Source organism: Dromaius novaehollandiae, chromosome Z (genome assembly GCF_036370855.1).
Source record: "Dromaius novaehollandiae isolate bDroNov1 chromosome Z, bDroNov1.hap1, whole genome shotgun sequence".
Taxonomy (NCBI): Eukaryota; Metazoa; Chordata; class Aves; order Casuariiformes; family Dromaiidae; genus Dromaius; species Dromaius novaehollandiae.
The window spans coordinates 65,220,722-65,236,639 of record NC_088132.1 but is presented as its reverse complement, the minus strand read 5'-3'; the positions used below and the strand labels follow the sequence as shown (position 1 = coordinate 65,236,639).

General features: G+C 44.2%; 1 protein-coding gene across 4 annotated transcripts in view; it reads right to left on the bottom strand.

Annotated features, from left to right (window-relative positions):
• The window catches only part of LOC112995749 (chondroitin sulfate proteoglycan 4-like), a 40,924-nt gene extending 29,466 nt beyond the window's left edge, over nucleotides 1-11,458 (bottom strand). The window contains exons 1-2 of one of the 4 annotated variants that reach the window (XM_064502428.1): nucleotides 11,184-11,458; nucleotides 493-656 (exon numbers count right to left, since the gene is read on the bottom strand). In XM_064502428.1, the coding sequence (XP_064358498.1) occupies nucleotides 493-656; nucleotides 11,184-11,262 (243 nt within the window). In that variant the 5' untranslated portion in view covers nucleotides 11,263-11,458. Of the gene's footprint in view, nucleotides 1-492; nucleotides 657-5,839; nucleotides 5,949-6,018; nucleotides 6,165-7,033; nucleotides 7,124-11,183 lie in introns of those variants that run through there. The other 3 variants (XM_026120928.2, XM_026120925.2, XM_026120927.2) reach the window with 3 other exon arrangements.
• Between the last annotated feature and the right edge of the window lie 4,460 nt (nucleotides 11,459-15,918).

Sequence of the window (15,918 nt, the reverse complement as noted above, 5' to 3'; positions counted from 1 at the left end):
TTTTTTAATAAAATCACATTAAAAGTTTGTATAGGTTTACTTGCTATCACAAATTTGACTTGATTAGTTGCAGAAGCAGGAATGGACTATTCTCCAGGTCTGCTAGGACCAACAACTTCTAAGAACCCAAGTGACCATCATGTTGTAAGAACAACTTAGATTGAAAGTATTAGTTGGATCCAAACAGTTTCTCAGATGCTAACATCATCAAATCTGAAATTTAGTCCTTACAAAGCATGAACCTCATGTTTTAAATGGAGTGCTCTTGATCATAAGACTCCCTCGAGATCTAATAGGCTTCTAGAGGCCAACTTTAATAACCAGCATTGTAAGAAATACACACCAAGTACTGGAATTATCAATTAGATTACCTGAATTTTCCATTTTGTTCTAAACATAAACTCTGACAATTATCATAGATAACAGCTTAAAGAAAAACACTAAACAATACTGGCCACACATGCACTTTTTTGTTATAGCTATAAATCATACCCGTAAATTTCCTGAGCGTAGCTCCATCAAACAATAATCCTTCTTCCCAGCTGCAAGGAAAAGCAGTCCATGTGGCTTGCTTGTTCGAAACCGCAACTGTAAGGATGTTCGAGAGGATGCTTCTGCCATGTTCAACTCCACAAAACTATCACCATAAAATGATACTAAAATGAAAAAAGGAAAGCAAGCAGGAGGGTTAGTCACACACACACACACAAAAAAATCTTCTTCTTATCTGTAGCTAAATAAATATAAAAAATACATATAACAGCTTCATTATTTGTTACAACTCAATTATTTATATATATGAAAATAGATCTCAGATATCTAGTGTGGTCTAAATCAGAAAAAAAAGATGAAATCTCCTTTCCTTCACACTGAAGGAAAGCAGTGCTCTCCAGCCTGAGCAACTGGGTAAGAGCATAATGGCCATATCAGTTTGGACAAAAAGTAAATAGCCCAGTAGTTTATTTCCAATAGTTCCCACAAGGAATCCTAAGAACAGGACAAGCATATTTAATACCTTCCCAGTTTCCAACTATTTTTCATGTGTTTTCCTGAGCTTGTTACAGTCAGCATTATTTTGTAACAGCCAAAAGTTTTCTCTCTGAAGTACCTGTCTAGTCTCTCTGGACACATGCATACACCTTCATCTGTGACATCCTCTGAGAAGATGGCACACAGGTCTACTGCCTACTGCATGAAAAAACACATTCTTTCATATGTTCTGCTCCCTCTCTTTTCCAGGCTGAAGAGCCCTAGCCTTGCAATTTCTGACCAGCCCTGCTGCCCCCTCTGAACCTTTTCCATTTCTAGCATATCCTTTTTGACATGAAGGAATTGGAACAGTACACATGGTTAAACCATGCACACAGACAGGGGCACAGTGATGCTGTTTTGTTCCCTTTTCCTTTCCTAATAATTTCTAATATTTCATTTGCTTTCTTGACTGCTATTGAGCACTGAGCTGATACTCTTGTGGAAGTTTCTATCATGGACAGCCTTCCTCCCCAGTGGTAATGGACAGCTTACTGTCTATCAGTTTAGATGTGTAGTCTTGACTATAGTCTTAAGTGGTCTTCTACATCTCTTTAAATCTATCCACTGTTAATTTCATACATGGCCTTTTGTTGCCCAGTCACTCTGTCCTGTATAGGCCTCCTGCAATTCTTCACACTCTGTTCCTCTCTTTACTACCTTGAAAAGCAGTAACATCAGCAAACTACCTCATCTGACTGCTCACCCACTTTACAGCCTCATATATCACTATATTGAACAGCACAGAGTGCAGAACTCTGCTGATAACTTCCCTCCTTTGCAAAAAATCAACCATTTACCCCTACTCTCCTCTTCCTGTCTTTTAGCCTGTTATTTATCCATAGAAAGACCTACAGTCTTACGTAATTGCTGCTCAAAAGCCTTTGATGAGAAACTTTATTCAAAGTCTTTTGGAAATCTAAATAGACCATATCCACATTTCCCAATCCCACCAGAAAAGCTCTAAGAGATCTGCAAGGCAGAACTTCTCCTTGGAGAAATCTCCCCAAGGAGATCCTATTTATCCCTGTGCCTTTTATCCTTTGTTAAAATATCTGTTAGTTCGTCTGGTTCAGATGTCAGGCTTACAGTCCTCTGGTCATCCACACCTTCTCTAGAATCTTTTTTGAAACACTGGCATAACATTTGCCACCCTCCAGGCTTCAGGCACCCAGGAAGTTTCAAGTGCAAGGTCAGACACTACCCTTAGCAAGTAAGCTATTTCATCCTTGAGTTTTCTCAGGACCCTTGCTGATTACTACCAGTCCTTGCAATTTGTCAGCATTCATTTTGTCTCTACCTCTCCTAGTTATTTCAATTTCAGTCAAATTACCTACCAAGTCCCCTCTCGTTCCTCCGTCTGCCCCCTGCCCCCCAAAAAGCAATTTCAGTTTGGGAATCTTCTCTCATGCAGTAGATACCAATTCATTTAGCTTCTCTACAGTAGCCATGCCCTTTCTGAGTGCTTCTTTTATATTGGTAACTTCATCAATTGTCTTCACAGATCCTCTGCAGGGTTTCTGTTCCTGATGTATTTAAGGGGGATTTACTATTAGCTTTGATTCCTTCAGCTAGCTGATCCTTGACCTTCCTTTTTTTTTTTTTTTTTTTTTTCTGGCCTATTTTCACATTAAATCTGCCAGAGCTTGTGTTTTCAGCTTTGTTTGGACACAACTTCACCGTTTTGGAGGATGCTTTGTTATTTTTCCTAGCAATCTTTTGTTTACTGGCTTCTTTTTGCCAAACCTCCCAGGATGGCATCCTTTAAGGATGCCACCAGTTAAAAATTTAATTTGGACCTTCTGGCTTCATTTTTAGCCAGCTTTCTCATTTTAACACAGTTCTGGAGTGGATTCTTTAGTTCAGTTGTTCCTGTCTTTATATTGACTGTCCCTCTGCTGAATCTAACACAGTCTGGTGACTCTTCAATTCAGATTCTGCGTATCAGAGTACCAGGTCAAGGGCTTCATTTCCTCCTGGGGCTTTGTTAACCAGCTGTTTCGTGAAACGATCACTAATAGTATCTAAAAATTTGCTTTAGGATACATAAGAAATTCTAGGTGGCTTTCCCAGGAATAAGACTTCTGCAAACCCTACAGCCAAAAGCTAGGTAATAATGTGTTATATTAAGTACCCAGAGAAATAGAGGAAAGATTTTCAGATTACTGAGGTACATATATTTCTTGCAAAGGAAGAATCACCACTGTGCACAGAAGAATTATTTCCAAGCTGAACAGAATGGAATTCTTCTCCATTGATTTACTTCCAGCACAAAAGAAACTTTCCTCAAACAGCTTTCATATAACTTTACAGGTCTTCCATAAAACCTACACAGCAAGAGAACAAATGCTGTTTGCTTGGGGGTTTGTTTTATATGGGCATATTTTTATTGCTCAGGTAATAAAGAAAATAAGACCTCCATTTTAAAGCATTGAAATAAAAGAACTAGAGAAAAAAAAGCAATACAAATGAGGATTATACTTCATTGATGAGCAAGGAAATAAGCTAAATTTTTGTTATTTTTATATTAAGGTAAATTTATATTATGACTGTGGCTAGCAATGTCACTGTTTATCTCATACAGATAAATGATAATTGATTGTCCCTACACTATTGTGCTTTGGATCTAATAAAACAGGTGAGAAAGAGACCCTGACCTCCATCTTAGCAGATCAGGCACAGAGACAATAACGCTCTTCCTGGAAGTCACAGGAAGCATAACCCAGCCTTCTGAAATAACCTATCTTAATCAAAGGCCTTCTCCATTCCTTTCAGCCATTGTAGTAACATCAGGACAGCAATATAAGGTTATAGGTACAAGAAGGTTCGACCTAGTGAAGACAGACCCTTCCACTCCCTGTCTTAAGGTTCTGGAAGCAGTTATGCTGGTATTGCTACACGACACCCTAGCACCCCTCTGGAATCAGGAAGAATGAGATTTCACCATCATCTTATCAATGAAGTTCCTCAGAAGTTAACAAATAAAATCCAAAGCTTTCACAGACCTTAATGTCAGAATTTTCATTATGATCACTGTAACAGAGCCCATAAATTTTAGTGGGTAATTTCTGCATCAAAACTAATGAGTGCTGGTGGAACTTGAAAATAACTTTTAAAGACATCACACTTTCATTAGACTCAAATATTGGGGGGAGCGGGGCACTGGATTTTTTGGAAAGCCACTGAGCAAAAAGCTAATCTGATTTACAGATTACTAGGTGCTATTTAGAATAATGAGAAATGAAGTTGCAGAGAGTTAAGATATAGTTTGCAGTGTGCCACTGGGACACAGTCTAGTATTAATACTCAATCCTAATTTCTTCGAAAAGAAAAAAGAAATACAGGTTAAAGTTTTTGCCTTTCACAAAACACTTAGGAGTCAGAATCCATCACTGAAGGTGGGGCAGGAAACCCAACATCAGCCTAGGCACTGATCCAGTACTAAATCAGATCTTGGGCCAAGACCACCTGCCGTGCCTTGCCGTGATTTCTGCATGGGCACCCACCAAACTAAGAAGCATGTTGTTACAGTAAAGGAACCAAGCTCCTCTAGAGCAGGCTCTTTTAGAATGAGTTCTGGTTGAAACCACTTTAGCAGTGACCTCAAAATTATTCTGGTGCCACAGCGTTTGAAAAGGGGACACCCTGTCCAGACCATCTGATGTGAATCACATCCATTAAGGAACGTAAGTGAAGTTCAACCAGCACCACCAGCCTTGAAGCTCCCTCGCTACTGGAGCACGTGAATTCAGCACATCAGCTAAGGAGCAATCCCTTTGGATTGCCTGGGCAGGCAGTCTGTTCCAGAGCACGGCACTATGCCTCACGGGAAAAAGACGTGCGGAAGCAGCTCAGAATAAAAGTTAGGTCTAGGACAACTAGAAAGCAAGAATTTCCCTGCATGGACATATGCACACACAAAACCTCAAGGCCCAATCACTTGGGATGCCAATTTAAAGATCTGTCCAACCTGAATTACTGGCTGATTTGTGATTCCCATCTCTCTCTCTCTCCTCCCTTTGAGCCCATCCCTACTCTGGTTAGAAATTGCACATTGGGTCTCTAAATCTTTCCTAACATTTCCATCAGAACAGATCATATTTAAATGTAAAGTTTAAGTTTTGAAAATTTTTTTTCAAGCAATTTTACTGAATATTGCTGACCAGCTCTGTGCACTACATCCTTCTTAAATGCAATCACAAGAAGTCAGGCCAGACACAACAAAAGTCCTCAGAATCTCAAAGCAAAGTATTCTCCAGCCTACCATCTAGCAATAGCATTGGACTGGCATTTTATCCCTTCATTCAGGTATCCCAGTCCACCTCTAAGGAATATTTTCAGACTCTATTTCCTGAGGCTTTCTAAGGAAATATTTAAGAATGTTACATTAAAATTTACCCATCCTGCTATACATTCATATATGGAGATTTATACACATACAGCAATTAAAGATCGAATAATGGAATACTTATTTAAAATCTAGACAACATAACTGAGTATCTGACTATTTTAGCTGTAGGGCAACTGAGCAACTCTTGCTCTTTTGGGACTGTAGATACAAGATCTAATTGTACATACTAGCTTTTTTTGCCAGCATGTTACAAAGTTCATATATAACTTACAGTTCATGATCAGCATTTGTTCTCTGCTATTAAAAATATCACCAAAACCAATAAACAGCTACACTTCAGATAATCTTTTTCTTGCTTTCTCTATCCAAAATCCAAAGCAATAAAAGCCCTGTCTGCTCTCTAATTCCAAAACTAACAACCCCAGAAATGTATCTACAAGAAACCAAACTCAGACTCACCGCACAGTTATCAGAAGCTATGCACACACATCAAGAACAAAATCAAAGCTAAAGTTTTGACTGAAAGGACAGATTTTTTTTTTCACCAGTATTTCTCACTTCAGACTAGATTTAGCGTCTTCTTGGCAATGCACAGGGATTGTAAGGAGGATATCTTGGAATCACAATTCCATGCTCACTTCTAAGTTGGAAGAAATTTAATGCAGACTTCATGTCTGCTCAGGTCCTTTTGGTCTCCACTCTGGGCAGGAAACAGCCAAAGCTCTGCACATCTCAAACCTTCCTTAGATCTTTTTTTCACCGTGTTCCCAAAGAAAGCCAGATGGAAAAATATTTCCCCACTGTGCCTGGACCTGTAACCCAGAAAGGCTTTTACATTCATGCCAGGTGAAAGACAGAACAAGAGAAAAATTATACTATATCCCTTCCCTACCCCCTAGTATCCACCTTTTCATATGAAAAACTTCAAATACAACATTTATTCTTCAGGCAGAAGAAGAAAAAAACACACCCCTCGCAAAAACTAAGACTTACTTCCCACCTAGCAGAGCATTTGACCAATGTTTTTGTCTTCAAAATGGTCAGCAGGTATCAGTGTCAGACCCCTTTAAGGATAAAATAATGTTATAACAATGTTCTGGCCATAAGCCTATAGTACAAGTAAAAACAGAGTGTATTCAGAAATGTTGAATCTTTCTGATGCAGACAAAAAACATGTCAATAACCAAGATACTGATTTTCTATGTTCGACATTAGAATAAATGCCAGAATTAGGCCACAGAATAACTGTTGCTCAGATAAATTATTCCCATGTAGCCTGGTAACTTTCTACACAGTCTGAAATTAACTATACATTACTTTTTTTTTTTAAACTCTGTGTAAAACAAGTCATGCAATCTATTACACTATCTAGTGATTAAAGATAAAATCAAAAAAGCAAAGGATTTAGTCTAACATAGCTTGGGTATTTTAGTCAGGATCCTCTCCAGACTTCAGCATTGCCATCCCAGAAGATGATGTTGGCTTATTTGCCAACAACGAAAGTCCACTGTGAAGACAGGAGGAGTCAATTCTGTGCAATACGAACTCCTCAGATAAAACCCACAGTCCTTGCTGTGGCCTCAGTAATACTCTGTATCAGTGAGTTTTACAGGTTGGCTGTAAAGCATGATTAAAAACAAGGAAAAAAATCACCTTTCAGCAGTTTTTAGCCTACTGTCTGATCACCTACTCCGTGGTGTGCTGCACCAGTACTTAAGAGGTCCAGACATGGAGGGGGTCCCCATTCTGCCAGACGTTTTACACACACCTCTCCCAGGACATCCCAACTGTGAGACATCCCTTCAAGAAAACAAAGTTACATATCTTCCTATGAGGAAAATGTGAAGTCAAAGTGGAGGTTCTGTCCTAACAGCAAACTCGGGCAAAGTGCAACAAACATATGATACCAGTTGAGACTGGTGAAGTACTGGTTTCCATGCCTGCATTATGGCTAGGACATCCATTTTAGCTGTTTGGACTAAAAGGTTCCCACTGTCCGGCTGGGATCTGGGCCTTAAAGATTTGTCACCTACAGCTCATTCACGAAAATATGAAGGCAGCAGAACACAACCACAACAGACAGCTCAAATCAGCACCTATCCTCCAGAATGACAGTGTTTTCCCAGACGTCTGTTAACGAAGCGAGGTTTGTTCTTGGCTCTCTACTCTTGCAGCTGTTTAAGCAGAAGCTATGGCTAAGAGCACACCCGGTTTCTCCCTGTGCTTCGTGAGAAAGGTGTGCCCTCTCCTTCTGGAGGGCGGACCTCACTGCCCTCCCCACGCCTGCTCACGTTAAGGCTAAGCACACGCGGGAAGAGCTCACTTCCAGGCTGCAGGGAACCTGAAGCGGCATAGCTTTGTGCCCTGCTACGTTCCTCCCCTCTCAAAACCCAGAACAGTTACTTGCATTCGGGTGCTGATGCACTTCTTTTGTACTGCCGAGTCTTTCAGGGTCCTTCAGGGAGAGGCAGAGGGGCCGTGGAGTCTCAAAACGAAGGCGGGTTTCCACATAGTAAAAAATACTTTCAGGATACATTAAAGTATAGCGTGAAGCACCATTAAGTGCCTCCATGCACTTGTAGGCAAACAGTAAGAGATGGCTTTAGTCCCAAAGAGCTTCTGCTGTAACTAAGATGAAATAATTGAGAGTAAAAAATACAAAGGAACTAGAGAGCAGGAGGATGGACAGCAGCAGCACCCATTCCACAGAGCAGAAGGGCACATGAGCACAGGCCTTAAAGCTTTCTTTTTTGTACTGAACTGTAGGATTATAACAACAGAGGTGATAAATATCAGGTATCTTGAGCTGCAGGCTGAAGTGCTAGCTGTACGACATGCAGGTCCCAGCTTTGTTCTCATAAACTATGGAAAAAAGAGCATGCAACCTCCAACATAAAATGTAATAGTAAGATTCTCCCTTGGGATAGGGTTTGAGTGATGGAAGTAAGTGTTTGGAGCCTATTAATACCAATATAAATAAGTTGCTGTGGTATTAATAACTTTTAGATGCCTTGTTTATTCTGATTGCATAGTACAAGTGAGCCAGATTAGGAAGGGTGAGAACTTAAGTGAAAAAGAGAACCTAATTCCATGTACCTAATGTAAGAAGCTTTGAAAGCTCTGCCAGAAAAAGGTCAGGAGGAGATTAAACAATACATTTGCAATTATCACACACGCTCATAGTCTGTACTACAGACACGTGCTTAAAGACAGCCCACAGAAACAAACCAACACTCCCCTACTAATTCAGGGCTGCACCTGCTTCTCCAGGTGCTTCCAGATAACAGAGCTGTGCACCCAGGTCCCCCGGCTCCACCTCCTGCACCCCTCATCCGGAGGGACGCCAGGCCTCTCCCAAGTGCATTCCACAGCGTGGTCCGCAAATACTGCTCCTGCTCCCAGTCTGCAGCTTTAGCACTCTTTTTTTTTTTTGTGCTGAGATACTTAGCTGGAACCATTTATCAGAACAACAGAGCCAAAGCTCTTTTACAGATTTCAAATACCTATTCAAAAATGTTGTGATCTGCACATATATTTCTGTATGTAGTTGCATTCCCTTCTTCCACCCTGAAGCTGCCAGTAGCATAACTGAAACCATAGTTGTGCCTATAGGAGAGTCTTAAATTCAGAATATACACAAAATGTTTTAGAGAAATAAATATTGGGCTCTAAAACTATTATATGATTACTCGTCCTTTAAAAATGACTAATTTATATTCAAACCCCTGAAATAAGCTTCTCCAACTGGTACAAAAAAAGATGATATGAAGATGGCCCTGAAGATTAAAAAAGGGTTTGTTACATGAAGTTTTCCTATAGCAAAAATTCTTTCACGCAAAAGTATATTCTTCTAGTCATATTCTTATATGACTAATACTTTGTTGGAACTTTTAGGAAGGTTTATATAAGGTTTATAATACATCAGTGATAGAAATCACAGTTTTTCTAAATCTCATAGAGACAGTAGAAGGAATTGCCATTACAACACAACTGCCTGTTGGGGGGTACCATTGGAAATGCCTCTTCCCAGAACCCAGACCCAGATCACACCTCAAAAACTCCACTCTCCAAAACCAAGTGCAGACACTTCATAAAAGAAGAGTTCAGCCAGCTATGCTTTGCTACAAGGATAAAGACCAGACACAATGCAGCAGAATGACAGAGGGGAAACACAGACCCAAAATAAGGCAGTTCGTAATGAAAAAAATACCACTTTCATATTAGTACTTTCCTGTCCTCCATGCTGGTAGCAGATGATAGCACATAGGGGGCACAGGAAGAATGGAGGTGGAAACCAGGGTTGCCAGATTTGTCCGTAACACCCTTTAAGGCTAACATAACCTTTATTCAAAAGTGAATTTTCTGGGTTAATCCATTCTTTGTAAGATGTATGTTATCTTATGGGTAAAACAAACATTAAGTGAATTTGCAAGCATTTAACACTCACTTAAAACGTACACACTGAGGAATATCCTTGTGTTGAATCTACAAATGCTTTACACACCACAGTTCCAGAGAAAAGATAGTCCTGTGGTTAAAAAACTAAATATCAAATGAATAAAGCCAACATTCACGTCTTGTTCTGCCAAAGAAACTTACTAAGAGTTGGAAAAAAATCATTTATCACCTAAATTTCAGTTCACTGCCTATAAAAAGCTGCTAGTGCCTTCCCCCCCGCCCTTCCAGCCTGACTGGTTCTCCATGCCACTATAAGATTTCGGGAGCAGGACCTCTCTGTCTCGGGGTATGACCACAGCCGTAGCAGAAAGTGGAGGCAGACGCCAGGGCTGACTCTTCGGCAGCCGGCCGGGTCGGGATGCCAGCCCGCACGGGAGAGCGGAGTGTGGCTCGCAGGCAACTCAGCCAGAGCGCTGCGCTGCGGCACCTGGGTCCCCCCGAGCCCACAGGCTGCGCTGCTGATTCCCGCCGCGGCACGGCCTGGAGCTGCACCCTCAGGCTCCGGCTTTGCCTTGCGCTGCCTGGGACGGAGGAGAGGGTATTGCAACAGGAAAGCAAGAAGTGGCTCCTCCACTTCAGATTGTCAGAACAGCATGGGGGGAGGGGGGGGGCCTAACGTCACTGCCAGCAAAAGCAACGACAAGACCCTCAGACCATGACATTTACAACACTACTACTATTACTAGAGCAATTTCAGGGGCAGTCAGATCTCCACGGCATGACAGCTGTGAGCTATTTCCATGAGCAATCAAAAAAATCACCCCCGCCCTGCGCGGGCGCTTTCTGCTCGGCAAGACCTGCGAGAGCACCGCGCAGCGCTCCGCACAGGCGCCGCGACTCTCCTGCGGAAAGAGAAGACGGGCGGATTGCATCCGTAGCCGAAATCGTGTTTGTTGAAATTGATTAAACTACCAAAGGAGCCTTTATAAGTTTCTGAAGAAGAGAGAATTATGTTTAAAGCTAAAATTCAATGTTAGGAGTTCGCTCCCAACTAACTACTCTTTTAATCCTGGGAAAACACAGTCAGAGTGCAACGCAAACGGACGGGCCACTCCGCATTTCTGAAAAAAAAGGCAGCTGCAGCCACTCGCTCGTGCCGCGCGGGGCTGCAAAGGCGACGGCAGAGCGCCCTGCTGCGGCCGCCCCGCTCCGCCCCCAGCGCCCCCGGCGGCGGGCGCCCACCCCGCGGCGACCCCGCGCCCGCTCCGGCAGCCTCGGGCCGCCGGCTGCCGCCTCCCCCCGCCGACCGCGCCTCGGCCCCGCCGGCCGCTCCCGCGCCGCGCAGGTGCCGGTCGGAGGCCGGAGGCTCCCGGCCGCCACGGCAGCGCCCGGCGGGCAGCCCTACCTGCGAGCGCCGGCTGGCCGGCGGCGAGCAGCAGCAGCAGCAGGGCGGCGCGCAGGCCGCCCCCCCGCCCGCCGGCCATGCCGCTGCCACGGCGGGGCCGGAGCCGCGGCCCGAGCGGGCACCACCGGCGGCGGCGCTGGGGCCGGGCCGGGGGCGGGGCGCGGCCCTGGGGAGCGGCGCCGGGAGCCTCTCAGCGGCGCGGGCCGGCTCCCCCGGGCCGCCCGCCCCCCGCGCACGGCGCCGCGCAGCCCCGCGCCGGAAACACCGCCATGGCGCGGCCCCGGCCCCGGCCCCGGCCCCGGCCCCGCCGCCAGCCCTTGCGCTCCCGCGCGGCCCAACGGGCGCAGTGCGCTGTGAAGTCTGGGGAAGTTGATGGTTTTCCAGGCGAGGGGCTGCCCAGCCTCCCCCGCCAGCGTTGCCCCCTCGCAGCCGGCCCGTGGGCGCCTCGTGGGTGCCGGGCGTCTTGGGCCTTGTCCCTCGCGGTGCCCCGCGGGGCTGCGGCCCAGGCGGCCCCGAACCTCACGCAGCTCGTGAGGAGCTCGCAAGCGCTGGCGTGTGATGTTCTTCCAGTTACCGGGTTTTGCTCACGCTGCAGCGTGCGGCAGTTCTCCCATGTCCACGGCCTTTGTCGTGGCTTCGGTGGCCGTCCCCGCGCTCGCCTAGGTGGGTGTGTGGCAGCTCCACCTGAGCACAAGAAATGGTGCACAGGGAGAGTTACAAAGTGGACGTTTTTCTGCTCTCCAGCATACAACAGCAAAATCTCCTCAGGTTGTTGGTACTAACTTAGCATCACAGACTTGTTCAGGCTAGAAAGGGCTGCAGATGGTCTCCAGGCCACCCTCCTGCTGAAAGCAGGGTCCACACTGGATGCAGACCAGGTTGTTCAGGATTTTTTAGATGGGGTCTTAAAAACCTCCAGGGATGGAGGCTTCACAGCCTCCCTCGGCAACCTGCTGCTAGGCTCAGCTGTCCTCATGGCAATAATTTTTTTCTTTCTATCAGGTAGGAACTGACCAGTTTTTGTTTACATCTGTTGTCTCTCATTCTCCTGCTGTACACCTCTTGTTAATAGCTTAGCTCCATTTTCTCACTGACCTCCTCATACGTACAAGAAGGCTGCTCTGAGGTCCCCCAAAACCTTTCCCTCTCTAGCCTGAAGGAGCCCTGGTCCTTCAGCCTCTCCTCGCAGGGCAGGTGCTCCAGCCCTGAGCATCCTGGTGGCCCTTCGCTGGACTCACTCCGGTTTGGCAGTGTCTGTCCTGTAGTGGGGAGCTCCAAACCAGGGGATGCAGTATCTAGGTGTGGCCTAAGAAGTGCCGAGTTGAGGGGGAGACTCACTTCTCTCCCCTCTCCTGGCTGTGCCCCTGCTCACACAGCCCAGGAAGCTGCTGGCCTTTGTGGCTGCCAGGGCCCCGGCTGGCTCCTGGGCAGCTTTCTGTCCCCCAGGGCATTTCCACAGAGCTGCTCCCAGGCAGTCCCTGCCCAGCCTGGACTGCTGCCAGGGGCTCTGCCTTCCCCAGAACGGGGCTTGACATTGGTCCTTGTTGAATTTTGCAATGGTCCTGTCAGCCCATTTCTCCAGCCTGTCCTAGGTCCGGAATGGAGTTCCTGTCCTCGTGCATATTGACTGCATTCCCAAATTTGGTGTTGTCCACAAACTTGATGAGGGTTCATTTTGGCCTCTCCTCCAGATGATTAATAACAATATTAAACAGGACAGGATGCAGTACAGACCACTGCACTTGGAACCAGCCTCCAGGTAGAGTGTGAGCCATTAACCACTACCCATTGAGCCTGACAGTCTTGAGAATGAATAGCCTATGCTATTCTTGTGTTGTAGGAGAGAGTTACCTTAAACCTACCGTGTAGATCAGTAAACATTTCAACAGTGGTTTTTATGCATAAGGTTTTTTTGAAAATTGACTTTTGGCCTGCTGTTTCTCTGCAGGTGCTATATGACTCAGATCCTTACTTGTAAAACTGATATACCATGACTTTTCTACTTAACAAAGTATCTGAAGGATGGATAAATAAATTAAACTGTGTACACCGTTAAAATATTCTAGTGAGGGTGCTATATCCCTACCTGGAAGAGACATATGAAATGGACGTGTGACAGATAATAAACCTGGCACACAACAAGGCCATTTTTAAAACATCTCTGTAGAGAATAGAAGGAAGTTTCAGAATTCTAGATATTCTATAACTCTGCAAATACTCTTGTAATTTATGATTGTAATATGAAAAATGTTTTTCTTATCAGCTTTCTTACTAAAGTTTTTCTTTGTCCTAGATACAGTCAGTAAATACATAGTATTTGCCCCATTTATAGAAGAAATATGTGGCAGGTAGATAAAACGAGCACAAAATGAGATGATTATGGCCTGTATGTAATCTAAATTAGACAGCAAAAGTTCTGCATTTCAAACCTCATCAGTGGTGTCCTGTATTTGAAAGCACAAGGTTTCTGTTTTAAAAATCTTTTGAAGAGCACACTTGAACTACTTGCTTATAAGCCACTTATCATACTTAATTCAAATATGCAGACATACCCTCAAAGTTGCATACATCATCTGTGCCAGGAACAGCCTTGCAGTCACAAAATTTTTTCTCATGTTATCAGCTGGCAGGATGCATTTTAATGTGTCTCAACAGGTCTGTTGTTTTTTTTAACTTGTTACTCCCCTTACACATGGAACTGGAATTTGTGAACTGAAATTGGACACTACATAAGCAGAATAAGTAACCTAGATAATATTCCAAAACTGCAGAAATAAGAAAACTTGCAATGGAATGAATCTCTTTTCTGGGTCAGCTGTCTGGTTCTTCTCTTCCTTTGAGGTTTGTAGTCATCATTTAGTCTGGATTTTCCTTAGCAGCTTTTGGCAGCCTTTACATTTTTAGCATAGTGTACATGGATATGGGAGGGAAGGGGGAGACCATGTCCAGGGGGAAATCATAGGGAGTGATCTTCACCCAGATATCTTTAAACACTTTTATTAAAGATTTCAAAGGCAGAGGCCTAATAAACTTCATTCTCTTCAGATTGGCACTCTAGGAAGATGTGTGAAACTCTGGAGAGGAGTCTGTAGAAAAGCATCAAGAGGATCTAAGATGTGAACAGAAAGGGCAAAAAAGATGTAACCAGCCATAATGATCCATGATATGACTAAGGCTAGAAAAGCGGATGCATGTGGCAGGGAAACTGTGCTGCTGAGAGTAGCCTTGGGAAAATTTTTGCCTTTGTGCTGTCCTTGTGTTGCACAGGTCTGACTTAGTATGTCCCCAGTTAGGAGTATCTGGCTTCCTAAGCCTGTGTATAGAAGGTTATCATGAGAGTCCTTGGATGTACCTCAAGAGGGACAGACCCACTTACACTGTAAGCCTTGAGAAGTAATATTCAAAATTACATTAGAGAAAAGGTCATACTGAGAAAGACATTTGTGTGAGAGGCAAAACGTAGGTAAATGGGAGTATTCCATAGTACAGAAGCATTTGAGGGCTGAACGCACAGCTATCAAAGGGAGAGCAGGAAGGAACGCAGAGGGAGCATAGGAGCCATGGTGTTGCGTGCAGGGCTGGTCAGGCCACATGCAGGGTGCTGTGTAAGCTGGGACACTCCTGTATTGGACGGGATCACCAGATGGACGTCTGAATTGAGAGGAGGGGAAAACAAGTGAGTAACGTGGCTGGAGGTATCAAATGGGACAGTTCTTTGTAAAAAAGAAGTAGACATTTTTAAAAATACTTCATGAATCATGTCATAGGATGAAATTCAGAACATGATACATTTATTTTAGGGTATGTGAAACTTAAAAGAACAAAGCTGTTCCATATTGTAGCTACACTGATACAGTCACAAAAATGTAATCAGTCAATTATTGCATCAACTCTAACTCTAGTGAGTAGCTCAGCAATCACTGAACTAATATTTTCCTTAAACTAAGTAATACCTTTTAGTATGCTTATTTCAAAATCACCTTTCTTCCAAAGATAATAAATCTCCTCTGATATATGTGAAGGAACTGACAGAGCTGGGACTGTTCAGCCTTGAGAAGAGAAGGCTCGGGGGGTATCTTATCAATGCGTATAAATACCTGATGGGAGGCAGTAAAGACGATGGAGCCAGACTCTTCTCAGTGGTGCCCAGTGAATGGACACAACGGCAACGGGCACAAAGTGAAGTACAGGAAATCCCACTCAAACACGGGAAAAAACTTTTTTACTCTGAGGGTGGTCAAACACCGGAACAGGTTGCCCAGAGAGGCTGCAGAGTCACCAAGAGATGAGATATTCCAAACCTGACTGGACACGGCCTGAGCAGCCTGCTCCAGGTGACCCTGCTGGGAAGAGGGGTTTGGACCAGCCAATCTCCAAGGCCCTTGGCCAGCCTCAGCGGTTCTGTGATTCTGAGACTCGGACGGAAATCTCCGCAGCACAGCCTGAGGGACTCAATATAACAAATAGCAAGAGACTTATGAAAAGGGAAAGGCCACATTTTGAGAAGGGCCTAAGTCTAAGACCTGTTTTCATACGTCATTCAGGAATTTCCAAACCTTTCTACTCACTTTCAGCAAGACTTACATTTCCTAAGAAATATAAGTCTGAATTTTTCTTTGTTTTGAAGCGTGGTGTCTGCAGTTCCTGGGTTTGTTATCATCTTTGGCATTTTTTACTCAAGGATTTCTTATGTCTTGAATGCATGACAGGACTTGTTTGCTTAACAAAAATCCTG